Source organism: Penicillium brevicompactum, assembly GCF_028827555.1.
Source record: "Penicillium brevicompactum strain IBT 35665 chromosome Unknown utg000002l_segment0_segment0, whole genome shotgun sequence".
Lineage (NCBI taxonomy): Eukaryota > Fungi > Ascomycota > Eurotiomycetes > Eurotiales > Aspergillaceae > Penicillium > Penicillium brevicompactum.
In genome coordinates, this window is record NW_026623205.1 from 2981246 (window position 1) to 3006797 (window position 25552).

Here is a 25552-nt window from a genome sequence, read left to right on the forward strand (position 1 = left end):
CCGATCTCTCCCTAAACCATGGATGACTCCACTGAGTCGCACCCACTTCCTCTAGTAAGCCCCTGATATGGACTTTTTGGATGGGCTCCGAATACTGAGCCTGCCAGGAATTCCTCCTGGACGACCAACTTATCATGGCCAAAAAAGCCGAGCTACTGGATCCGAAGTCAGGGCGGGCGGTATATCGCTTGGAACTTACAAATGCACCCTCCCTACCTCCTACAGTGATTCTCAAGAAGCAGAAACCCGGGTGGGAAGATGAGTTCAATAACGAAATCAAAGCCTACAACCTCTTATCTCGTCTGCAAGGGACGGTCATTCCGATACTCTACGGCGAAGCCATGTACGACGGATCCCCCGCCCTTGTTTTATCTGTGATCTCAGGGACCACTTTGCTTGAGCTCGCCCATGGAAATTTTCCCGAAAGCGAAGAGGCGGCCCTGGAAGTAAAGATTGTCGCAGCGCTGCAGGCTTTGGTGAAGTACGGGGCCCAGTATATGGACGAGAGATTGGATAACTTTCTGTTGGACGACGAAGATGGACAGGTGAAGATTGTGGACCTTGAGCATGCGAAACTTTCCTCCTCAAAAGTCTGGCCGGAAAGCTTCAATTACGATACCACTAGGTATCTCATGTATAATAAGTTCACAATAGCTCGCGATCCGGATTCTCTTCCATATGTGGATCCTCGGGCCTACCATCTTATGGAGCATCATTATAGTCCTCCTCCTATCGAGATTGGCAGTGATGAATATCGTGGAGAGAGTGATTCTGAAGGCAGCATTGGAAAATAGATTGTGAACAAAGAAGAAGACAAGGATGAGGTCGTGCATGGTACTTAGGGCACAGTAATCACGAGACATGGAAGATGCGGGACAAGAGTCAAACCCAACCAAGTCGGGTGTGAACTTCACTGTTGAAAAGAATGTTGAATTCCGGGGGAAAGGAATTCGGTCACATGTGGATCACAGTCAAATTCGAATTCATTCCCCCTTTCAGTGCACCCTGTCAGATCCGCATTCGGAAATACCTGGACAACCCCTCCTTGCAATCTACTCGTAAGTGCCGAGCTCGTGGCAATTACCGACTGTTTCCGTCTAGGTCTACATCATTTGTCTTTGATCTGTTTTAGTACTGACTGCTACCAGAAGGAGGGCTACTATTGTATTAGTTGAAAGACGCAGCTTTCCTCGAACATGTAATCCATAATATCTCAATCTAAAGAAATAACACCAACTACCTACTATCAAAACTACGGCCAAAATGGTGAATTGGATTCTCGGAGACAAGTTCGACACGGTCTACCCTCACCAGGGTTCGATCAAGGCTTTGTGGGAAAAGAAGTGGAAATTCCCTGTACGTATATAGGATGTCCTTGGTCACCAACGGTCGAACTGACAAATTTGCAGTGCACCAAGTCCATCTACCCGTTCCACGATGGGTCCGTGGAGGATTTCGAACCCATCTTCGAAAAGCTGATTGCCGTAAGAAAAATGAGAAGTTTTGAACAACACCGAACTGACATAGAACAGGACAACGTCAATGATGCTAGCACGGATGCATACACCGAGGCATTCCTGCCCACGGCAACAGCTTTGGAGAACAAGGCGGCCGAAGCTGAGAAAAACGGCAACTTCGATCTCGCATCGGATCTCTACCGCCGCGCAGCAGTGGTCCTGCGCATCTCGCGTTTCCCATACGTCAGCCCATCCACTCGGCCAGAGACATCCATCAAGCGCGCTGCTTTCAACCGCCAGAAGGAGATCTACATGAAGGCCACGGCTCTGTGGAAGCCAATCATGACCGAGGTGGTGATCCCTCACGCCCACCGTTCCGGCCGTGACGGCACTGAGATCTCGATGTACGTTCGCTTGCCCGAGGAAGCCAGCGCCGACAACCGTGTGCCGGTCGTGCTTCTCATGACGGGTCTTGATGGATACCGCCCTGACAACAGTCAGCGCTCGCATGAGATCATCAGCCGTGGCTGGGCGACGGTTATCGTGGAGATCCCCGGTACCGCGGACTCGCCTGCGGACCCTGCGGACCCGCAGTCGCCTGATAGACTGTGGTCAAGCGTTCTTGACTGGATGGCCCAGAAACCCGAGTTTGACATGACACGTGTCGCAGCTTGGGGTTTGAGTGCTGGTGGCTTCTATGCCATTCGGGCGTCTTGTGTCCACCGTAATCGTCTCCTTGGAGCGGTTGCCCACGGCCCTGGATCGCACTATGTCTTCAGCCCTGAGTGGTTGGCCAAGGCCAATGACCACGAGTATCCCTTTGAGTGAGTGTTGAGTCATTTTCTGTGTGGAGATGAGATAGCTGACGATATGAAAGGCTCACTACTGCCATGGCCGAGAAGTATGGCTACGACAATGTCGAGGACTTTGTCCAAAACGCGCAGAAGAAGTTCTCGCTGATTGAGACTGGCATTGTCCAACAGGACAACTGTCGTTTGCTTTTGCTGAACGTGAGTTTTTGATTGAGTTGTAAGAGATAAGAGATGGAAGCTAACTAGGTTCCAGGGCGTTGATGATGGTGTTGTCCCAATCGAAGACTCGATGGTCTTGATGAACCACGGAGGTCCCAAGGAGGGACGATTCTTTGAGAACAGGGTGCACATGGGTTACCCAGACACTCTGCCGGTGGCCTACAAGTGGTTGGAGAGTGTTTTGTCCCCTGACATGCCACGGGTCAAGAACTAGAAAGCTGATGGCTGTCGAAAATGTGCGGAGTGATTGGAAGGATGCTGATTTGCTTTTGTTATGAAATGTTGCCTCGTTGCTAGTGAGCACCGTGTACTTGACTTGAAAACAATTCACAGATTGCGTATGAAAGAGGTCTGAACACGACCACAGATTGAAATTCCGTTGTAGATGATGTTATTCACATTAACTCATGCGAGTATGGTTGACTCGTTCCAAGATTGAACTTTTTGTGTGATATAGAAGATGGTAGTTTGTCACCACCAGAAACGCCCGCAATGCATTGAGGATATTTGACCGATGCCCAGAGAAGATCACAAGAAAACATAAGGTGTCACAGCACAGTCGATAGAATGGTTGCATTTAGTCTTCATCGACTCGCGCGCGCTTTGATCCACGGTCTTCACTTTCGGCTTCCTGGATACCATAGCGCTTCTTGCCGGCAGTAACATCGGCAATCATGTTGTCAATACCAAATGGATCAGCGGTATCCTTCTCGAATTGAACGGGGCCTTGGCGTTCCTGTTGGAGAACATGTTAGTAATGAACACAATGCAGAATACCAGATCAAAACCTACCTCAGCATCAGCAGCGCCACGGAAACCTTCCTTGGCGCGTCCCAAAACCTCGAACCGGTTGGTCTTCTCGAGCTTGTTCATCTCGCCTTCACCCGCATCCTCATCATCGGCATCGAGCTGAGCACGAGGGCGATAGATACTGTTGATAGCGTCCTGCGCGGCAAACAGCGGCTTGTCGTAGGGGTTGTCTTCGTTGAAACCAGATTGCATGCCGCTAGTCTGGTTGAACAAACGCGAATCCCACATGGTCTCGGAGCTTTGTGTAGGCTTGGCCAATCCAAGAGCGACCTTTTCGGAGATGTCACGGTTCTGCTCACGCGCCATGGTCTGGATGCGGCGTTCGGTACCCATGCGGGATTGACGCAGCTGTCGTTCATCGTCCCGTCGTCGCTCACGGCGTTGTTCGGCACGGTCTCGGGCAGCCTCGTCATCCTCGCTAGGAGATGCGGATCTGGAGGAGTATGGCGACGCACTGCCACTGGCGCTGCGAGACCGAGCTCGTGAGTCGCGTTGACTGGGACCAGCACGGTCTTCGCGGGCCTTCTGGGCCAGCTGTCGAAGGTGCTCCTCCTTCTGTGCCTTCTCCTTCTCAGCTAGCTTCTGTTGCATGGAAGCTCGCAATTGAACCTCTTCACGAGCGTGGCGATCCGCTGTGAACAGAGCTTCGGCGAACTGGGCAAACTTGTCGTTGATAGAAACATCTTGCAGGCCACGGCCATCGGCAGCCAAACGCTTGTCCAGAGGCACGGTGTAACCCTTGGGGTTCTTCCAGTTAGACACGGGAGGGGGAATCTTCCAAGCTTCTTGATCCTCCGCGGTAAGCTTTCGAGGCGGCGAATGCATAACCGGGGGTGGTGGGGATGGCGGGCCACGGGGAATCTTCTTGTGCTTGAACTTGGGAGGCTCCATGGGGTCCTGCTGCCTCTCAACAATCTTCATAATACGGTCGTTCTTCTGGCCATTGTTGCCCATCTGATTTGCTGGGGTATACCGGACGAAAGTCGGCTCGGCTCTCTTCCCTCCTTTCACGTTCTTCGGCTTCTGCGCAGTTGCAGCTCCTTCGACCAAGGTCGCCAGTGCAGCCTTTGTCTTTTCCATCTGCATTTGAATTTCTTCCTCAGAGGGCTTCTCCAGTGAGATTTCTCCCATGTCCACCCGCTGTCGAAGCGGGATCAAGTCTTTGAACGAGGCATGGACGGTTCGGTTGTCTGCGTGGCCACGGCGCGCGATCGCGTCATACTTGACCTTGCCCTCGCCGTCGACTTGGACAGCAAGCGCATTCGAAGTTGAAGCTGTTCCCTTCCGTCCCATGTCAAGTGGGTATTGTGCAACTAAGATCTCGGGGAACGCGCCACCATCGCCAAAATCTTCGGCAGCTCGAGGTCGCCATCCTGCGCGGTTTCCGTAAGGTGGAGGGCCGGTTCTCTGGATCGTGGTTGATTAGTTCTAGTCATTAACACACAGGGGAAGAGTAACTCACCCGTAGCACGACTTGTGTCTGGTCGAGCTGGTCGGCGCCCACCACGCGCGGACCACGGGGTTGCGCATGTTGCGGCAGCTCTTCACCCTCGCCAGAATATTTTGGCTTAGGAAGAGTCTTGAATAGTCCTTGTGCAATGTTAGTGGACATTGCGATAGTTAACAACTCAGGAGCTTCACACTCGCAGTTGATAAGAAAGGAAGATGAGGTGATACTCGATTTGGCTTTTCGGACAAAGTGCGCGGCTGGATCCTTTGCCCTTCCGTATCGATAATGCCAAGACTTTTGATATCAATCGAACGACGCCTCACGGTGAAGTAGAGAAACATGAGTGTTTTGAGAGATTCTCTCAATTTTCAAGGCTCAGATCATTAATTTTGGCTATTTCATATATATTTATACTATATACTTCATAGGGCTGGACATAAGGCATTACATAAATATCTTGCAATATGAGTTCTACGTCACGTACGGAGTAGTTTGCTCACAGATTCACATCTTCTTAGTCTGTCTTAACAATTCTCGATGCTAAACCTTGAAATGAAATACAAGACTGCCATCACCGAGCGTGTTAGTTACCACCAAGGGACCATGCAGGAGTATTGGAAAGGACATCAGAAATGGAATGGGCTCAAAAGACACAAAGAAAAAAAGGTTGCTAAATCAGACCCCAAATGTGGGGATATCTTGAGTGAAGATGTATAATTACATTGTGAAGGGAGCCCCCTTTTATGATTGAATGTGAGACGAGTTCAAATGGACTCAAGGTGCGCACGTAGGGGACAGGAGACTTTCTCCTTATCGTTTGCCTCTACGTAGTGATCGCGGCCTTGGAATCTATACCAGATTTTCAATCGCTTGGGCAACAAGGGCGCAGGGTCGTGGAATCCCAAAATTTGAAACTGTTTTAAGGTTAGTGCTCTAGCGCTTTTCATGTGCATGTTTTATCAATCTGACTTACCTTGTTAGATTTCTTAGAGATCACCAGCTGACCTCGGTTGACCAAAGCAGCCACGGGGATTGTGACATCGATCACCCGCGGCTCCGTAAACCCATTCTTGGGTTTCTTGTTTGTTGGCGGTATATAACCATACTCTGCCTTCAGGATTACAAGGCCATCGTGTGCTTCCTCTCGGCCTTGTCGTCTTTGAACTTGCTCGGTCATGAGCTCGATGGCTTGGAGACTCTCCTCACGCTTCTGCGGAAGAAGCTTCTTGAGTTCACGATGGCGACGAGCAGCTTCCTGCCGACGCTTCTTTCTGTCACGAGGACGAATGTAGCCAAACTCAACGGCACAGTATGCCAGCCAAGGGAAGATGGCTGTCAGCGCCGTGGCCCCATTTGTTGCCTCGCTGGCCGGACAAATTACAATGGGGATATCGATGTTTTGCCCGAGACGGCGCCATGTAACAGTCAACATCATGCCTTTGTCTGCAATGCCAATACCAAGTCCTAGACGCGTGTATTCGCCAACTCGGCGAATACCCTTGACGGCCCAGCTCAAGGACATATCCGAGCTTGCAATGGTTGAAACCTCAAGACGGACAGCACGTGCTTCATCCATTGCCGGCATTGGGAAGTAGCCCTCTGAGCTCCATTCCGTCTTCACTGGGTCATCTGCGGGTTTCCCAGAGAAAAGGTTCCTTGAATATTTCAGAACAAGAGCACCTCCACCAGGCGAAACCTGCAGATGACTTTCCCATGCTTCTGCCGAGTGGTTGGTTCGACGTTTCTTGAGTGAATGATTGTCATCATCATCCAAGTCACCACTAGGCTCGTCTTCGTCTTCGTCGACCTCCATTGCAGCCTGAGGCGATGCAGCAGGTGCGATCAAGCCAATCTGCAGGTGGCCAACTTCGCTGGCAGATGCGAAGGCACTTTGAATGCCCATGCCAATAGATGGAAACCAGCCTAGAAGAAACTCGGGCCAGTTGCAAACACCACTTGACCACGATACGACGCCAATCTTCTTCTTGAACAGCTCTCTCGAGATTTGAACTTCGAAAGAGGGTGGTGTTTCCCCGAGGGATCGTGAGTGTATGCTTGTCACACTCACATTGAACGGTTGGACACCCGCAACTGGCTGGAAATTCCGGGTGATAGTTGCCCTCAAGGAGGGCTGGGGCAGCAAGAGACCCTCAAAACTGACTGCAGAATCTCTGAGCAAGGCGAAAGGGTGCTTAGCCCAGATCCCCTTTGTGCCAACCAGGCTTCTAACATTTGGGCTCAGAGTGGCCCCGAGCCGGAAGTTCTTAGCTGCCAGAATCGGCGGCATTTTTAACTTGGACCATGTCAGCAACACTCGTTAGCTTGGCTTGTCCGGTGCAACATACAGTTTCCTCGCCTTCCGTTCCATCTTCGTACTCGACGGTGGCTTTCTGGACTGGGTGAGCCAGGCCGCCAACTATACCTGTGCTCAAGGTCAGATGGGCAGCTTCTGACCCACCATCTTGCGCATCTTCAGATTCCTTCCCTTCACTTTCGGCATCCTCGACCTCCGCTGTGCCCCATAGCTGGGGCAAAGCCAGAGGTGTATCGAAATTATAGGTGACGCCATATGTCGTCACTTTCGGGGAAGGAATATGGAACTGCACATCTTCATCTTCATCAACCGAGACCATCGATGAAGCATCGACTCCCAAGGTGATACCGCCCTGCAATCAAAGCCACCCACTGTCAGCTCCGGCCGTTCGGATAGATCACCATTGCGGGAAGCGAAGAAGCTACATACCCTACTTGAAACCAGGCTCTCGATAGCTTGTCGCTCGCGCTTCTTCATTGTCTTGAGGAACCATCGCCGGAACTCATCCGGTGACATCGTCTTCACGCCCACATCTTGCTTCTGTGCTTCTCCTCCAATCCCCATGGCCCCAAGTTGGCCCCATTCTTGCCGCACGCCTTCTGCGCCTGAGATATCATATACAACGCGCTTTTTGGGATCGATAAGCGTGTCATACGCATCTTGGATGTGTCTGAATTGACTCTCGGCTGCATGGCGGAGATGCGACGGTTGCTTGTCCGGATGAAAGCTCAAAGATAAGCTGCGGTAGGCTGATCGGATCTCGGCGTCGGTCGGGGGTGGGTTGCGCGATAGGCCTAGGAGAAGGTAATAGTCGGTTTCGGGGTAATCGACCATGCTGTAGTCGCCCTCCAGACCGTCATCTTCCACGGTGGCGCGGAACTCCGCGCCTTGCTGGCCGAAGGAGGACATGAGAGGTTATTGCGCTCTCTTGTATATGACTTATGTATAAGCAGACCCCATTTTGAGTCTGGATTGAGGGCGATGTAAGGTGGAAAGGAAGGGAAGCATTATCGGAGAAACTTTCCGCGTCTCCGTCGGAATCCCCGCAGGCGGGAGAATGCGACTATCAAAAGTCAAAGTACAAAAGCTTCAAGCTCAATGCCAATCAGCTCTGGGGCTATACAACTGAGATCCGAAGTTGAGACAAATTGGGATGGAATCAAATAAACTGGATCGTACATGTATGAGAAACAATGACTTTGTTTATTTTATGCCTGAGAAATTAGGCATTGTTCGCCGTCGACATCAAAATCAACAACTTCAACCTCTGACTCTTTAGCGCAGAGATCATTTGGCTTTCTGCCCAGGTGTCTTTTGAGAAAACAAGGGCAAATGAAATTAATTTTACTAGTGTCCTGACCTGGCGTGCCACTTTTTTACATTATGCATATCATTTGCATTGATCGCGACTATTGAATTCCCCGGGCGCCATTCTAATTCTGATGATTATCAGCATGACTGGTCCATGTCGTTAACAGATATCGTTCTTGGAGAGTTTCTGCGGTAAAAGTCTTGGCCAGACCGTCAAATAGCGGTGACATCTCGTGTCGAAGCTCATTCTTATTATTGTCTGAGGGAGCAGAAGACAAGTCTTGTGTCTTATTGAAGAGGGCAATCCACGGCTTCATGCTGTAGTCGTAATATTGATACCCGGCGCCATTTTTACTCGACCAGGCTTTAACTTGATCTCATCAAGTCTTCAGTCCAACAGGAGGGGAAAGATATAGATACAGGAGCAAGTAGTCAAGTACTCACTGAATAATGCACAAGAGAAAGCAGATGGTTAATAGTACACGTAGCGTAAAGGAAATACGACAAGAATGTCAAGTCATGCAACTCGAGTCTCGTCTATGCAGAGCAACGATACGTTCACATAAAGCTGGAATCATTATTGAGATCAGCACTCATCACGTCGTTACTGGAAGACAGCATGCAGGCTAAAAGTCAAGAAATAAACGGTCTGGGTTGTGAAGTGCCTTGCCATTTGCGAGGGCTTTTGTAAAAATGCATCGCAAATTAAAAACCGCAGGTACTCATGTAAAACATTCTGTAGCAATCATTTCACCATGCAATTTTGGGTAAATGTCATCAAAAGGGGTATGAAGAGAAAAGAAATGGGAGGGAAGGATCTCATGGATCTCTGATCCAAGCAATGTTGCTTGTTGAGATAAGGGTTTCGTCAACTCGCAGTGCGTTCAGAAGGACTTCTTTGGGCATCGAGCCCGTGAACAGATCTTCACCGGGGCTGGAGGGTGGATGGGAGTGTAAAGCGCCATTGTGAGCTTTGGTTTCAAGAGATGGCCCCTCTAAAGCAAAGCCCTGCTTTTCTTCAATGACACTGCGCTCATTCAGGCAGTCAATCATCAGCCCTAATCGCTTTTGAAGAACTGCAACTAGCTGCAAAGAGCTGTCCCAATAACGACTCAGCTCTTGCACCGTTTCCAGTGCACTTCGAGTGTATGAGATGCATTCCTGTAATTGAGAGGCCAAGCCAGCTGCTGCCAGGACGTCCACAGCTGAGAGAATCAAGTAACCCAGGAATGGATTCAAGAGAGTCAGCTGAGGTGAAGATGACTCTGTGGCGAGCCGAGAAGACTTAAATTCCTTCGAATACTGATCAAAGGCAAGGGCGATGCGAATGATCTCGACCGCATGGTATCGTGCTCGATGAATGTACTGGACAAGAACCTCAGGTCGTAAGTTCTGGTAGCGGGCATTTCTGTATAATTTCATCAAACTGGCGTGGTAGAACAAGTGAATTGAAATAAATGTGTCCGCTTTTCGCTGTCGAATGTTGCGCTCCATGTTGATAGATGAGAATGTTAGATAATCGGGAAGTCGGTTCGTCCATTGGTTCGCTTTCTGGAAGATGGTGTTGTGGAAATCCTCGGAGAGTCGGTTGTATGCTTCAGGAGGGATGTGAGGTAAACGCGTGGCGTGCAGGGAAACATCACCCCAAATGGCCATAATCTCGATCAAAAAGGCCATTGAGCTGAGAGCCGAGCGATCGTTTTCTGGGGAGGTCGGGGAGTAATTGAGGAACGATTGGAAATAAGGGACCGTTGCGTATTGCTGAGCTTCGAAAATTTCTTCGCGACATGGTAGTCTTAACAGGGCTGCATCAGACGAGATGCAGGTCACTGATGCAGAGTATAGGCTGGAGAAACGCTGTCAAATTGTCAGTCAACGAAATCAAGGAAGTTAGTATGACCCCTTACATCAAGCACGAAAGCAATCCAAAATGTGCGCCGGCGGCACTCAATCAACGCCTGTGGGTGTAACCCGTAGTCATTCGTTTCGCTTTGGTTAACAACGCCACCGGATTCCACATTGTAGCGAAGTCCAAAAACCGCCCGCCCTGCCGCACCTACTGAGCTCCAAGATCCGGCCAATGAGCCTGTGGCGTAGTACCAAAGACTCATAATTATGTGGCTCTGTGCAAGTTGCACAGAGAGTTTGTGCTGGCTTTTGTCGATGGCAAAGCGTGCTATGCGGGCATATTGCTTCATGGCTTCGAGCTTGTCCGGTCGATTTGAGAAGACAGAACCAAGAGCTAACGTAGAATAAAGAAGCATCTTGTCTTCGGCAGACTTGGTAGGGCATGACTTCAACCACAGAGGAAATCTACCATGTGGGAACATGTGGTACAGGCCGTTATTCACATGCAAGAAATAACACTCGATGTAGTGCATAGTGGTTTCCGGGTCAACTTCATACGGGTCGAGATACCAAGAAGTCATCAGCGGGTCGTCCAGGTTGCTGTCTTTGAGTTCACCCAATATTTCAGAATACTCTGGGGAACGACTGGTTTCGATATGTGCCGAAGCTCTTCCGATGGTGTCATCTGCGCCGGAGAAAGGTGGTGGAAATCGGTAGGTTCGAGACCTTAAAGCTCTGTCTGCATCGGCCATGGTTTCATAGGTGGCTTCTTGGCCCGAAGGTGTAAGAGTTGAACCCTCGGAGACTGGCGACTGACCATTGGCCCCAGAAAGAGAGGTCACACTACTAGAATCTCGAGTGACGTTGTAAAGTGACGGTGAACCGTCCGAGGTGAGGTGAGTTGGGCCGCAAAGCTCAGGTCTGCCGCTTGAGCCCCTCATCGAAGCACGATTACCGCGCGGGCTTTGGAGACATTAGCGACATCTCAATATGATATTGTCAGAATCATGGTCACACTTACGCACTTTCAAACCGGCATTCTCGTCCAGACTTCCGGCATTGATCGCACACAGCTTCGGTGGCAGGGTTGCATTTTATCTTCTTCTCTCGACACGTCAAGCACGCAAGTGCGAGCCGCTTTCTGGGTCTGCCAGCTTTGGTGACGCCCCAATTAGCATTCACTGGTGTGCCGTCGATGGTTTGTGGGCAATATGATCCGTCGGCATATATGAAGCATAGTCCTTCTCCCTCGATCATTCGCTCGTCTATCACAGCAGGTCGAACAGGGGTCTTCCCTGGTCTACTCGAGCCATCGGACGGCTCTCCACCAGGTCCTTGATCGTGTAGAGGTGAATTGCCATATGGTAACGGGGCGTGCGGAAAGGGTGCAGTGGATGGGTCGTTTCTCATGGGCGTATGATGGGGCAAGTCTCTATGACTATGTAAAGCCACCTGGGACAACGGAGGTAGGCCGGCTTTGTGGGATTGTGAGATTGATTCAGAGAGACCCTTTGTTCTATCGTGAACAGCAGGAAGTCTCGGATCATGATGGGAAAAGTTGTATGCAGAGTCACGGCGCTCGTTGCTTGGTGTCAGAGGAGCGTATGCTTGAGAGTGCGAGCTGGAAGGTGCTTCGGTGGTGAAGATTTGGCTCAATGATGGAAGTTGCTCGGGCTTCTGCGATCCAATGTCTTTACCATCGGCGTTATCAGTCCTCAGAGACAAATCCGTTCCAAATTGTAAACTGGCCGGTACACGCGGGGGTGGAAGCTGATACGGAGAGTCCTCGTGATCTGGCAAATTAGCTGAATGCCCGGGTTGGTGCTCCGAGGATGGACCGTCTGTGGTGGGTAACATACGACCGAAGGGTCCAATGTAATAGCTTGAGCCGGAGCCTGGGCCTGACATGGTGGATTCAAGATGGGTTGTCGAAAGCAAGGTGATTGAATCTGCCTACATAACAGACTCCAGACAACTTGGACAGGCTTGCCGAACGGGTCCTCGTATCCTCCAGGTGGTGTACTGTAGAAGGCCAGGGTTGGATCTTATGCGGGGCTCCTTTGGCGAATCTTGATCAGGTCGTCGAACCTGTTTTGGGGGAGCTCAGGCCGTAGAAATGTGTCTATATCGAAGGGAACCGGACGACTTAGCAATGGGTTCCTCTCCGATTATCCTAGAGGAAACGCTTCGCACATACCAATTCCACTTGACAGTCTCCGTGTTGGAAGTAGGACCCAGAGAGAAAAGTAAAAGCAGATTGTACGTCCAGCTCGGAAATCGAATAACGGGCAACAATCACGAGGCGAACGGAAGTTGTACAAAGGTTGCCAGCGATTTGCGAACGGAGATCTCGGCACTCAAAATACTCCACTTGCTAATTCGCATAGTCAGGGAGATTAAAAAGGGAAGAGACTGAGAGTGACCTAAAGGCTCATCATGTCGCGATGGGTCTGGGCACCGTACTCGGGTGTATAGTCCCAGGGTATGTGAAAGTCCCACGTCCAAGAGCTTAGGTCCCGGATCGGAATTTAAGAGAGTTGACAAGCGTCCCAAGCAGTCACGGAGAACCGGGCCGGCGTGTAGCACCGTTAGCCCCACGAGGCCGAAATGATCAGTGCTGACTATGGGGGATCCTTGAGAGGGAAGATCAGATGGTGAGATCTCCGATCCCAAGTACCGGATGGATATTGGGGTGTCAGGCACGGGACAAGTGATATCCGTGCCTGGTGAGCAAAAGGAAACAAAGAAAATGAAAAAAAAAACCCCGATAAATGAAAATGATAACCGGAACGATCGAGGTTGGAGCCGATGGTGGCACACAGCTTGATTATGGGACAAAATAGCCTCGAGGGAAGCGCCGCCTATCACTGGTCAGTGACACCCCTAGGGTTTAAAAAACGACTGAAAGTAGCGCCGTAGATTCAGATTTCAGATTCGAGATTCGACGAATTTCAAAAAAAAATTGAAAGTTCCAGACTCCAGGGATTTAGGATCTAATAGGTTTGACGTGTCTTCTGTTGGGCGCTCAAGGGTGTTTCCTTAAGTCTTGGACACAACGAGTTTCAAGGCTATTGATGTGAATTGGTGAAGAAGAAAAGGAGGGGGGGCCAGTTATTCAAGCTTCAAAACAGGGCCAAAGCAAAAAAAAAAAAAAAAAAGAGTGCATGTATTTCCAACTATGTATTGGAAGTACATCAAAATTACCACAAGTACCGTTGATCATGCTTCTCCCCCTGGGCTCAAATTTCATTTATTCATTTAATTTGACTATTCGAGACTCGGATTAACCGATCGACAAGGGAATCAACCATTTCTTTTCTCGGATTCACCGTATCTCGTTGAGTCGAGACACAAGCGCCGAGAAAAAGGTGGCTTAACTCCACAGAGTCTCAATCCTTCTCCCCTTCACCTTCCGAAGACGCCACACTCGGAACCCAGTGCCCGGCCTTCTAGAGCAGAGGCTAAGGAGAAGGTAAACGCCCCATTGTTTAGAGTGTGGGTATAAAAGTGATATCGGCACTGGGTCTTCTAGGTTCAAACTTGGCATATCCCGGTCATGGATGTTTCAAATGGCGTAATATTTATGGATTGTGTACTCTGGTAGGGAACCATGGAAGCATAACGGCAATTGCATCTTGACCGTTGATCTAAGTGGGGATCTGATGTGAAATTTTATAGAGAATGGGTATGATTGGGACTGAGCTGTTCTACCGAGGATCATCCTGGTTCATCCGTTGGTCACTCTAGCCTACTGCATTCTTATATTAATGGCGGAACCTGGATAGTATTCCCTTGTGGACAGGGTATAGTGCACACAGTGGCCAGTTGGGCGCCAATTATCCACCCTGCAGTACTTTCTGCAGCATGACCAATCTCATGCCCAGACATGGACGTTTTTAACTGCACCAATAGAGACCTATCGGGGTCTGCACTCAACGAACATGTACATGGGTGAAGGAATGCGTGGACGTTGGGTGCTGGAACCGGTGAGGGTGGGACTGCAGATAGCAGAGAAAGGCAAGGTCTACAGCAACCACATTTTATACGCAGCATGTTACTACTTTGTACATTGTAGACAGTTCTTACGAGGACAGAGAAGATTGAGCTTGTTTCGGAGGCCCGGCCGCGAATACCCTCAACAGTGGGTCCTTCCAGTGCCTTCGGCCGGCCAGTGGCGCGGGCGATTAGATGCCTAGACGGGCAAATCCTCCTTTCAGCGTTCGGGCGCCGCAGGGCTTATCTCACTTTTGGGTAGCCTCTCTGGTGAAGATCGACCGTGCGGTCCATAAGTGGAGTAGAATTCTTTTTGGTCCCTCGGATTGAGGCACTCGGGTCTCCATATTGGCGTTCCATTACCGAATAACTTTACTCTATGGAGCACAAAAGCCGAGACCGTCTGAGGTTATGATGCTGAATATTTGGCTTGATTTAGATTTAGATTTATTGTTTTTTCTTTCGAAGGGCGACGATGTGTGCAATACGGAATATAAGGAGTAAAAGCTTTGCAGACTCATTTAAAATATTTACAGTATCAATGCAGGGAACAACCTCTCCCTTTTCCTTGATTTCCTTTTCTACAATGCCAAAAGTGATCAATCAGATTATATTTCCTAGTCAGGTGATCTGATACTCCAGCCTCTTTCAAGGGAATAAAAAAAAACGGGTTTGCCATGCAGCTTCACATATGTACGGAGTACGTCGAGAATGCAATGCAGGAAACCCCTTCTACAACGTCCAACGTGCAAGGTCTACTTCGGATTTAACCTTGGAAACACTCACCTGACTTCTTACTCTTAACTGCACTTCGGAGTCGACCACGTATTCTACAGGATTTATTCGAAATTTTTTTTCTTTTCGTGTCGAGTCCTGGCGATCCGATCTGCAGGCCGTCACCCGGGATCGTCATTCCAATTGGGCTCAGCCCCTTGTGAGATTTCTTTTCTAGGGAACACCTGAGACGCAATGACGCGAGAAGCTTCGTATTTTTTTTTAGTTTATTATTATTTTTCTTTTCTTTTTCTGTAATTTTTGCTCTCTTACCCGGTCTTCGGGACTTGACCGTCAGGACTCCAACTCGGCATTTTGGAGCCGCCACGTCCCATCTGGAATTTTCACCCGAGGGTGTAAGCCCAACCCTCAATTACGAAAGGATACGGAATTTGATTTCTCCGAACATATACCGAAAGGAATTTGGGGGCTTTTGCAGAGAATTTTTGCATTGCAGGTCTTAAAGATGTGAGAAATTTGGGGTAAGGAAAAATCTAGAGCCAGGTAATAACGGAGAATACAGGTTGAGACATCGTGTAAGAACAATCCACATTGTGCGTATATTTAGGTAATAGAGTTCTATCAAAATCAAGGTCCAAAGCGCATATGGTATGATATGTGTGTGAGAGAGAGACAAGAAAAATTGAATATAATAAATCACATCCCACCGGGTTCTTAAAATGGTTTACTCCGTAATGGCTTGATGGTCTAATGTCGTCCCTCTTGTAATAGCCCACACTAATGTATTGCAACTCTGCTACTGCAACATATTAACATGTTTTGCATCCCATGTCTTCTAGCGCCGGTCTGACTCCCGATAGCGCAAGGCGCTCTGTTCCGCGCCCCTGAGCCGATTCGCGTGAAGTGAGACATACCTATACATAGCTGTATCCGCTTTGTGATCTGCGAATAGAGTCCGTGACACCCCATCGGTGTACTTCCTCGAGGGCGTTCATGTATGTACATACAAGGTTGTGCGCGTCTTCTCTCCTTACTCGTGCAGCCCAGTGTCATTCGGTTGTCCCTACCGAGACCGCTCTTTGCACGTTTTTCTCTCTCTCTCTTCTTCCTCCATTCATTGTGCATTGTACATCACTGGCCTCTTCTCTCTATCATTCGTGTTCTCGTGTCACCCTTCGCTTTCGCTCCTCGCACGGAGTGATGCAACGTTTCTGTTGGTTCGGAAAATTTACCCTCCAATTGTACGGCCTGGGCCGTTGGTTTCTCGGCTATTGAGCGTTCTTAATCGACGTCGCATTACAATTTAGCTTGATACTAGCGGGCCTCATAATTCAGATTGCAAGTTAGACTATGTATGTAAAATACAATATAGTTACTAGTAATGCCCACGTCGTAACATGTCACCGGTTTAGGTAATGCCAGCATTTATGAATTTATGGATCCTCCCTGCTGGGGGCGAAAATAAGGCCCAACGTCATTTCAGATTTTGTTCTCTAAAGCACTCCTCGACCCGTGCTCTGAACATTTCAGGAAATTGACGTACACTCCCCCACCTAGGCACCTCGTATGCGTCCACCAACGGACCCTGACGATGCTCTTGGCACTCCGTATTTTGTATAGCCCTGAAGCACGCCTTTTCTCTGATCTCCGTGAACTACATCCAAAATGGTATGTCGCTTAGACGATCGGCTTTGGCGGAGAACCGAGTCAGATATGCTTTGGTTTTACTCCGTACCTTGTATACGCTATCATCTGTACCTACATGGCAAACTTAAAGGGAAAGGTAGTGCAAACTCTGCGTCTCCTATGCAAGATCCCGAGAAGCGCACCTAGTATCAACGTGCCCAGGAACCAACGGGGCACTCGAGAAAGTCAATTATATTGAACTCCGTGCAATGTAACATCCATAGATATGCTTCCACAATGCTTCTTTGTTCAATCTAATTCGTCCTTCTGGCTGTGAAGAGTGTCTTAAACTCAATACCCGAACCTCAAGAGCCGTTAGATGCCTGCCTCAGGGCGAGCTGTCATATCCTATTCCAACGGGAGCTCCGCGGGATACACTGCGTGTTCCGGTCAAGGCGAGACTTCTCGTATGCATAAATTACTGCAAATTTCATGTGGGTTATGTTTGTGCCTAGGCACTGCGCAAGGGGTCCGTATACGTGGCATGTGACAAAATCCATGTTGGCTTGTTCGACTTGAGTCTCGAATCCAGGCTCTGAGATAGATGTGTTATCGCTTTGTTTTGGAAATAGAAAATAAGACTTAGGGCATCGATGGTAATGGCATTCTGTATGAGGCTCCAACATAATCCTCTTAGAAGATATGACGAATTCTGTTGGCGCAGGCAGATTCCAACTATTCAAGAAAAGCGATCCTGAACGTTAGCTGTGTAAAGCCCTGGAGGTAGTCGTCGGGTTGGCGTGTCAGACTGTTCAGTAGAATGATCGGCGGTGCAGACTGATATAGCTAGACTCCCTACTATCAATGCATCCAACGACACCTGGACAGTTTCGGGAGGGAAAAAGCAACGACACCTTGATCCAATCTACATTTACAACTTACCAGCAAGATACAAGGAAGTCGAGCAACTTATAAGAACATAGAACCGATCACATTACTACTCCAAAAAGACCCATGGGTATTGCAAAAAAGGCATTGAATTCATTTTTGCTGACTACCATTTTGTCAACCAACAGCTAACAAAGAAAATAGCAGGGGGCAAAGAAACCCGCTTAGTTCTCGTAGAGAGTGTTGATGAAAGACTCGGCGGGAGCAGTGGGCTTGCCACCCTCGACGGACTGCTGGCCAAGCTTCTGCTTGGAGTAGGCAGCGGCGTAGGGGTTGAGGCGGAGCAGAACCTGCTTGTTGCGGAGAGGGTTCTTCTTCTGGACGTTGACACGCTTGGTGCGGGCCTCACCCTTGGGGGCGCGGAGCACGGACTGGATTTCAGAAGAGTTGATGAGACGGGTGAGGTCGGCGTTGGCAACCAGGTTGGAGGGCAGGAGGTAGTCACGCTTGAGGGCCGAGGGGCTGGTGGTGGTACCGTAGACCTGGTCAAGGGCCTGGAAGGCGGAGGAGGTCCAGACGATGAAGCGGCCGAGGTGACCACCGGGGGCGAGCTGGAGGAGGTTGAGGGCGAAGACGGGGGGAGGTCTCAACACCGGGGATGTTGCGGAAGGCCTTGACGAGGTCCTTGCCGTCGGTCTCGGGGTTGTAGACAACGAGGGGACCGCGGCGCTGGCGGAAGCGGCGGTTACGGAGCTTACCCTTACCAGCGCGGATCTTGCGGGACTTCTGGACCTTGACGAGGTCGGGACCGGCACCAACAGCCTGGAGGAGGGCAATGGCGGCCTTGGTCTTGGTCAGGGCAGAGCCCTCGAAGACCTTGGAGTCAACGACGAGGGGAACCTCGGGGACGTTGGCGACACGGTGACCGCGAGCGAAGAGCAGAGCGGGGGAGGAAGAAGCAGCCAGAGCGGAGGCGGTAGCGAAACGACGCTGGCCAACGTTGACCTTCTGGTGCCACTTGCGCCAGACCTTGGTGGGGGCGAACATACGACCGGAACGGCACTGGTTACCGAAGGCAGCCTGACCGGCGCGGTGAGTACCACCACCAGAGACACGGGGGATACGGGCGACAGCACGACCTGTTCAATTCCAATTAGATCCCGTTCAATATCCCATACAAAGTGAGATGATGGGGAAAACCCAGAGATCTTGCAGCGTTTTGTTGGCGCAATCTCTCTGGGCCCTTCAATCTCGAAAAATCTGCCAAATCACTTACCAGTACCCCAGGACTCAGCAGAGGTCTGCTCACCAGCCTTCTCGCTCACAGCGTAAGGCTGGCGCTTGTTCTTGGCCATACCAACGTGAACCTGCCTGTAAATCCATCAGCATCTCCCCTCCAATTGTGATTTCCATCGATTTCGAGCCATACTGGACAATATCCGGGCGGATAGGAGCAGAGAACACGGTGGGAAGAGGGTGAGAGGCCCCGGAGGGCTTGCCCTCAGCCGTGGCGATCGAGACAGTAGGGCGGGAGGCCATTGTTGCTGGTCGGTGTCGAGGTGAGGTTGAAGATCCAATCTCGTCGAGTCGGGGGCTTCAGACTGGTGGTGGATTTTTTCGCTTAGTGAGATTTCCGGGCTGCAGTGGGGGCAGGGCCAACCCTAGCTCCTACCCTATTAGGACTAGTTTATGTAACTCTCACGTGACCCATGAGTGGGTCTTGAGGTCCGGGTGTCAAGCTCCACTTCGACCAACGTTGACAACAAGCCACACTTTTCTACTACTACCATTCGGAGGCTACGATCTACATCATTGTTTCTCTTGGCCAAGTGGTAAACATGCATTTGCAGTTTTCGACAGTGTCAGAGAGAATCATGCACCCCAGCTCTGTGACCACAATGTCTTGGTTAGTTTCTGCATTGCTCGGACCAGACTCTGGCACTGACAGGATGAGACTTGACTCAAGGAGAGCGATCTCAGCTCTTCATAATTAGCAACTCATGAATGCGGGAAAAACTACGCCCTATCTACTGACCGCGCTAGTCAGACTATGCTACAATCGCTACATAAGGAACAAGATATTTGTTTGAGGGCTGCGAGATGTCCAATTCTCCTAGGCTAATCTCTTGAATATACAGATGGAGTGACATATGATGCACCGAAAAGAAGGTCCACCCCGATTGAAAAAATGAGGGTGGAAAAGAATGTATAAGAAAAAAGTGGTGAAAAAGAAGAAGTGAAAGAAGTGAAGAAGATAATTCCGGCACCAAGCGATACGGGAGTTGGGTCAATATCCGAGGCCAGCGGATTCGTTGACAATTCAAGCATGGTGGGAGCCAATGTTGCGCTTGCGGAAGCGCATGCTGGACACGTGGCGTGCCTTGCGGGTGGCTGTGATAGTGAGCTCGCTGCTTTGGCCAGCACCACATTCAGTGCCGGATGCCATCTGCTGAGAGGCAGACCAGGTGCCACCAGCGCAGCGCTGGAAAGAGGTGCCACTGACGCAGTTCCACTCGCCTTCGGTGGTGCAGGCACCCGACAAGGTACCCGAACCGGAGCTGGAACCGGAGCTAGAGCCGGAGCTGGACTCGGAACCGGAGGAAGTCGCAACGGGGGCGGGGGCAGCGGAACTGGAGGCTACCTGGCCGGCAACATCGGGGACGGTTGAGACGGTTGCAGCTGGGGCGGATGCAAAAGTAGACGAGGCGACAACGGCCGGGGTGTTCTGTGCAGCGGCGGAGGAAGAGCCAGATGAGCCGGAGGATCCAGAACTGGAGCCAGAGCTAGAACCAGAGTCTGAACCAGAGCTGGAGCTGGAGCCGGAGCTTGAATCGCTAGAGCCACCGAAGGTGGCGGTACCAGTGCAAGCATCGGAGCCTTCAGGGGCGAGGTTCTCGGGGTTGCCGTCGTACTCGACATACTGACCAGGCTGAGGGAAGCGGATATCGACACTCTCCTTGGTGGTGCAACCGTTGACATTGGCGACAAACATGGGCGGGAAGCTGTCGGCGCGCTTCTCGAGTTCATCGGCAGAGCGCTTGGACGAGCTTCCACTGACAGTGATGGGGGCACAGTTCATGTACATTTCGCGGTTGCCGATACGGTTGAACCAGGTCCAGGCCAGGGTGTACTTGCCAGAGGAAATTCCGTCGGGGATGGTGAAGTTGAACTGGGCCTGATCGACGGAGCCTTCGGCCAGGTTGCCATCGACGTTGGCGGGACAGCCGCCCTCGAACGACTTGATCACCTTCCAGCTGGAGGACTTGGAAGGCTTGAGGTCCTCGGTCAAACTGATCTGGCAGGAACCGCCACCGTGGGTGGCGCTGCCTTCGAAAGACAGCGCGTGGGACTCGCCGATGCCGATGATGGTTTCGGTGGAGGGGGCGTCATAGACGCCATCACGCTGCTTGCAGGGGAAGTCACTGCCATCTGCCGCCAGCGGCGAGTTGTTGAGACTGTCCTTGCCGTAAGGGGTCGGGGTGCTCATGATCATGTGGGCGTTGACCATGGAAGCTCCCAGGAGAGCAGCCAAGATGTTGGACTTGAACATCATGTTGGATTGAACTTTTGGGGGTTTTCTCTTGAAGTTGAGTTTGACAGGAAGATGCAAAAGATTCGATTCGTACCAGACGAATGGAATGAAAGATGGAAAAAAAGGATTGGACCTTGGTGGGATCGTAAAGAAGGAAGAGCTGTGGATAGTTAGTGAGGTTGGTCTCACAGGTGTAGATATAGTGCGATCAGTGGTCTGATCTATCCTGGGACAACCCCAACAATAGATTGAACAATGACAATTCAAAGAATAAAGATGATAATGAAATCAAGGACCACAATACCTTTATAGCAGAGTGAATGACACAAGGGTCTTAGAGAGAGCTTATTTCCAACCTCTTTGTTCAGACAATGGTTTCTTTGAAGGAATGTATGGGATTGACACAGACAATCACCACCAAGAATGGAAGAAAGGGAAAGTAATGCAGGACTGGCCTGTCAAACTGTCAAAGTCAGAGAAGGAAAGGAGGCTTAAAGAAAAAATAAACATCATCAGCGGCGTTGGCGTCAAGGGTTTTATATCTAATGTTGAGAACCGGAGTACTCTCGGACCTCTCAGCGACATCATGCTGATCGGGCCTTCGGGACCCTGAATGGAGCGACGCTACGTGCAGAGGCAATCAATTAGACACGCCAGATTGTGCGTCCTCCACCGTAGAGGCGAGCAGAGACTTCGATCTGTAGGAAGGGGGTGGAGACCCAAGCTGGGATGTTTCATATCTGAACATTGGCAGAACAGAGTGTCAGTGAAGAACCAATGAGCAGGCATAGAGAGTACAAGTGACAGACCAGTAGGAAGATCGGACGAGGTGCCCCAGACGATCTTCTGCTGGGCTGGGCGGCTGGCAGACAGCCAACCACATCGGGCGCAAGGCACCTCCGCCGCTGGCAAACCCCCTGGATTGTCGCACCATCAACCGCTCTTCTTCTGACCGCTGAACCTCCACCGGTATTGGCTGTGCATGTAGCCGCCAGGCTTCTTCTCGGCGGGTCTACTCCCAATCAGTCATGTTTTCGCCTCCAACCTGTGCAAAGTTCCAGGTTACATACGGGTCTTATCCCCGCTTACCCGTGTGATGCTTCAGGCCTTGAAACATAAACAGACCTGCCTTTTTGCTACTTCATTCTCCGTTCTCCATTGTACGAGTCTGTCGAGTGTCAGCCACACCTCACATTTGACATCACGGCAGTTACATGTGGGGTACAGGAGTTCCATCTTCTGAAACAGATTGCCAAGGTCTCCTAATTAATCAAATCTCGGTAATGGCCTGGTGCAACCTCAACCTCAGAGGCAAGTGGGAACCTTCGAAAAAAAAGGGAATATGTCAGGCGAACTCAAGTTTCGGTGATCTTCAAATCTCAGTCCAGCCGAGATCAATTCCCGAATAATTTCCCACGCGGTGGTTCAGGATCTTCGGAATCGACCCTGTTAGCTATCAGATCCACCGTCCCCGTTTGACACTGCGGATCTTGACTGGGCGAGGTAAAGCCTGCATCGCTCGACACATGGTTCACTTCTCGAAATATACAAGCTCTTCTAGATCCGTTTCACATTGACCACTCTCGAGCCCTCTGTGAATCAACAGATCACACTCGGCTATCCTAGATCTCAGGGGAAATGCAATGTCCGAAACCCAATCGAGATGTCTGCAGCCACTGTGACTCGTCCGTTGCCTGTCCCATCCATGGATACGGTGCGGCCTAGTTCGCATGAACGCAGCGCTTCTCCATACTTGTGTTGAACCAACTCTCCGATCGCAATCAAAGCACTGGGTAGCTTGAACTTCCTCGCGTGCGCATGACTATTTTGTGCTAAGCGTCTACTGTGGACATGGCCTCAATTTTGCAGAACTCGAGACCTCGTCGGAGTTGCTCGGTGCATGGAAGTGTGGGAAATGAAGACCCTGCATGAATCTGTCAGTTCGCATGCTGCAAACCGGTTTCAGCCTTTTCTACATGGGCCCGTGGCTATCTAGACCTTCGAGCAGTGTAGCTAAGATTGTTGGTGGTCCATATTTTCGGACAGCGCATTTCATTTCCTGGTCATCCAAATGCCGATCGGATGGTGCATTTTCCGAAGGAGGAATCTGCTGCGTGGTAGCGCTGGTGAAAGCTTGGTGCTTTGGATGCAAGTCTACACGTCCACAATAACTGGTCCTTGGCGAAGCGCTCTAGTAGACCAACATCCTGGAAATCTCTGACAAAAGTATTGCTCGCGCCCACAGGTCGGTGTGACTGGTGAAATGATGGCATGAGCCGTGGCGAATCATTGCAGAGATTGTTGGTTTGAACTTTTGCCAGATCATGCAACATCTAGACTCACGACTCGAGAGGAAGGTCGTATCCGTGATGCTAGCGTTATTGATGCCTGCCTGGAGGTTAAGCATCCAGATCCTGCAACGGCTGTTTCATATTTCTTCCTCCAGGGGGATTTCCCATGTGAAAAGTAGGGACATCGAGGGTCCCTCATTTCTTTCCTTTCTTCTTTTTATCTGAGCTCGCCGTTTCCTCTTTCTTCGTAAATCCTCCCTTGACCAGAGCATCACGGCCAGCGTCGTTGATCAGTCGGAACCGGGCTGGTCCAAGGTGGATTCCTCCAAACCACCTCGTCACAACCACCACCACATTCCACACATCCATCAACTGCATCACATGAAGCAGTCGACCGCCAGCGGCAGTCTCTCCATCGTCATCATAATCTTGTACAATAGTCTCTCCGGCATCGCTGCCCCCCTTCTTCTGTTTTATGCGCCATGCACTGATGTTATGCGTCGCAGCAGCAACCTTCCGGTCCGTGGCAGTGAGATGATCTAAAAATGCCTGCGCCTGCGCTAGACTGTCAACTCGCGCGACCCGCCCCACAAACACGGACTTCTTCTCTGTCATAACCTCCGACAGAATCCAGTCCGGTGGTGAGTCGAGGCCAAACGCGTCCCGTAGAGATAGAGTCGAAAAGCTCTCTGTTGCTGTTGCGACGGGCTCACTTTCGGTTGGTGGTTCCTCTTCTTGGGCTCCCCCGATGTTCAATTCTGGGAACACCTCTACTGCTTCACTGATGACGTCGAATAGACACACTGCGCCGCTTTGCCATGTCCGTTGTATAATGTCCTCTAACACGTCGACTGCGATCTTGCCTTCCCCGCGCGCGCCGGTTGATGCTGTGCCCAGGACTGCAGGCCTTGTTTCGGGGTAAGAGGCCTCAAACCCAATCCTGAATGACAAGTTCTGTTGTTCGGGGATCTGCAGGGTCACCACCGTGGTATGTGTAGTAGAATGCGAGCTTCCTAGGTCGAGTGTGTTGGTCGCGCGTGTAGGAGATGCGGTCACGGTTACTGTATCGGGGTCGTAAATCGCGTTGACTGCCTCAATTTCTTCAGCGAGGTCTTGATTCTCTGTGAGGGGCATTGTGCTGTAGAGGGGGCTGTTTTGTCGAAGATTGAAGATTGAAGATTGAAGATTGAGGCTGAGGCAGACTTGTGCGGAAGCGGGGAGTGGAACCTTGGAACTAGTCCCAATCCATAAAAGTAAAAGTTGACGATCGCTTTTTGGCCTTACAACTCTCTCGTCCCTTGAATTACCTTGCTCAAAGGCTATTTCAGGCTTCTTTGATGCCCATTTTTCATTTTAAAGTTGCAATGTTCGTTTTCTGTAGCTATCAGATGGACCCACTTCAATGTGACGCCACATCTCTGTAAATATATAATCTATCACTTACAACTTGTCGTAGACCTTGAATCTTACTAACGATGAAAGTAGAACCAGTCCCTATATAGGTACCTTAGAAGCCTATACAGCCTTCCCGAAGTCCAAGGTCAGAACAGAGCTGAGTTGCTTCCCAGAAGAGATTACTGGTGCAGCACCGTTCAGGCTTGTGCCCACAACCTTAGGGCGAAGAAGGTGCACTTCCAAGCCGTGGAAGTTGTGAACAGCCAGGATCTCTTACAAAAAGGGTACAAAGCTAGAGAGCCAAGAAATAGCATCATGTACACACGCTATAACCAGCTAGAAAATGAAGTAAAAATCTAACCTTGGAACTCGCGAATGAGACTCAAGGCTAGGGGTTTCATTATGGAGGCATATATACGAGCACAGAAGCTCTAGGTCTATCTATAAGTGGCAATTCAATTTCAAGGCTGCCCAGGCATAGATATCATTTGGATCACCAGGACTAATAATGTCCCAATGTCGTTCAAGGCACATGGAGCAAAGAAATTGCAAACCAGTGGCAGTTCCAAGTTTGGAATTTGGAATACGTGCATCCCTTTCAAGGTTCCAATGTTTGATCAACTAGGTGCTCCATATTCTGACCGAGTCAGGTAGAGTGATCACCCGCTCCAACCTTGGAACTTGCCTTTGCAGCTTGTGGTATTTCAACATGCAATCGGTTTCGATAACACAATCCAAATTTCAACTATTTTTTTTAAAATAGCCTTGTATCGCTGCGTTGGCCATACTTGGCTTGCATGGGTTGAGTAGATCATCCCTGCTAGGCATATCTGTAGGGATCTGCAAGCCCTGCATAAGCACAATGCCGGAT

The 25552-nt window shown here is 50.3% G+C and overlaps 9 protein-coding genes across 9 annotated transcripts; 2 read left to right on the forward strand and 7 right to left on the reverse strand.

Moving 5' to 3' along the window:
- Positions 1–18: 18 nt before the first annotated feature.
- N7506_003805 (uncharacterized protein) lies at positions 19–794 on the forward strand (the record flags this gene model as incomplete). Its single annotated transcript, XM_056953100.1, has 2 exons — positions 19–54; positions 108–794. 2 exons carry the CDS (start codon positions 19–21, stop codon positions 792–794), a joined length of 723 nt encoding a protein of 240 aa, XP_056814792.1.
- A 469-nt stretch (positions 795–1263) lies between these two features.
- ayg1 (heptaketide hydrolyase ayg1) lies at positions 1264–2702 on the forward strand (the record flags this gene model as incomplete). The annotated part of the gene is made up of 5 exons (XM_056953101.1): positions 1264–1356; positions 1410–1484; positions 1533–2281; positions 2335–2467; positions 2523–2702. The coding sequence occupies 5 exons, from the start codon at positions 1264–1266 to the stop codon at positions 2700–2702; spliced, it is 1230 nt and encodes a 409-aa protein (XP_056814793.1).
- A 363-nt stretch (positions 2703–3065) lies between these two features.
- On the reverse strand, positions 3066–4910 carry N7506_003807 (SKIP/SNW domain-containing protein; the record flags this gene model as incomplete). Its single annotated transcript, XM_056953102.1, has 3 exons — positions 3066–3224; positions 3281–4705; positions 4761–4910. The coding sequence occupies 3 exons, from the start codon at positions 4908–4910 to the stop codon at positions 3066–3068; spliced, it is 1734 nt and encodes a 577-aa protein (XP_056814794.1).
- Positions 4911–5512: 602 nt separating this feature from the next.
- N7506_003808 (J domain-containing protein) lies at positions 5513–7971 on the reverse strand (the record flags this gene model as incomplete). The annotated part of the gene is made up of 4 exons (XM_056953103.1): positions 5513–5662; positions 5722–7041; positions 7094–7414; positions 7492–7971. The coding sequence occupies 4 exons, from the start codon at positions 7969–7971 to the stop codon at positions 5513–5515; spliced, it is 2271 nt and encodes a 756-aa protein (XP_056814795.1).
- A 1221-nt stretch (positions 7972–9192) lies between these two features.
- N7506_003809 (Zn(II)2Cys6 transcription factor) lies at positions 9193–12129 on the reverse strand (the record flags this gene model as incomplete). The annotated part of the gene is made up of 3 exons (XM_056953104.1): positions 9193–10230; positions 10281–11184; positions 11243–12129. 3 exons carry the CDS (start codon positions 12127–12129, stop codon positions 9193–9195), a joined length of 2829 nt encoding a protein of 942 aa, XP_056814796.1.
- A 5558-nt stretch (positions 12130–17687) lies between these two features.
- N7506_003810 (60S ribosomal protein uL4) lies at positions 17688–19058 on the reverse strand (the record flags this gene model as incomplete). The annotated part of the gene is made up of 4 exons (XM_056953105.1): positions 18893–19058; positions 18740–18834; positions 18115–18602; positions 17688–18074 (listed from the first exon to the last, which is right to left on the reverse strand). The coding sequence occupies exons 1-4, from the start codon at positions 19000–19002 to the stop codon at positions 17688–17690; spliced, it is 1080 nt and encodes a 359-aa protein (XP_056814797.1). The 5' UTR covers positions 19003–19058.
- Positions 19059–19783: 725 nt separating this feature from the next.
- Positions 19784–21016, reverse strand: N7506_003811 (lytic polysaccharide monooxygenase AA11 family protein; the record flags this gene model as incomplete). The annotated part of the gene is made up of 1 exon (XM_056953106.1): positions 19784–21016. The coding sequence occupies one exon, from the start codon at positions 21014–21016 to the stop codon at positions 19784–19786; it is 1233 nt and encodes a 410-aa protein (XP_056814798.1).
- Positions 21017–23481: 2465 nt separating this feature from the next.
- N7506_003812 (IMPACT family protein) lies at positions 23482–24420 on the reverse strand (the record flags this gene model as incomplete). The annotated part of the gene is made up of 1 exon (XM_056953107.1): positions 23482–24420. One exon carries the CDS (start codon positions 24418–24420, stop codon positions 23482–23484), a length of 939 nt encoding a protein of 312 aa, XP_056814799.1.
- A 381-nt stretch (positions 24421–24801) lies between these two features.
- On the reverse strand, positions 24802–25082 carry N7506_003813 (uncharacterized protein; the record flags this gene model as incomplete). Its single annotated transcript, XM_056953108.1, has 2 exons — positions 24802–24953; positions 25043–25082. The coding sequence occupies 2 exons, from the start codon at positions 25080–25082 to the stop codon at positions 24802–24804; spliced, it is 192 nt and encodes a 63-aa protein (XP_056814800.1).
- Positions 25083–25552: the final 470 nt, after the last annotated feature.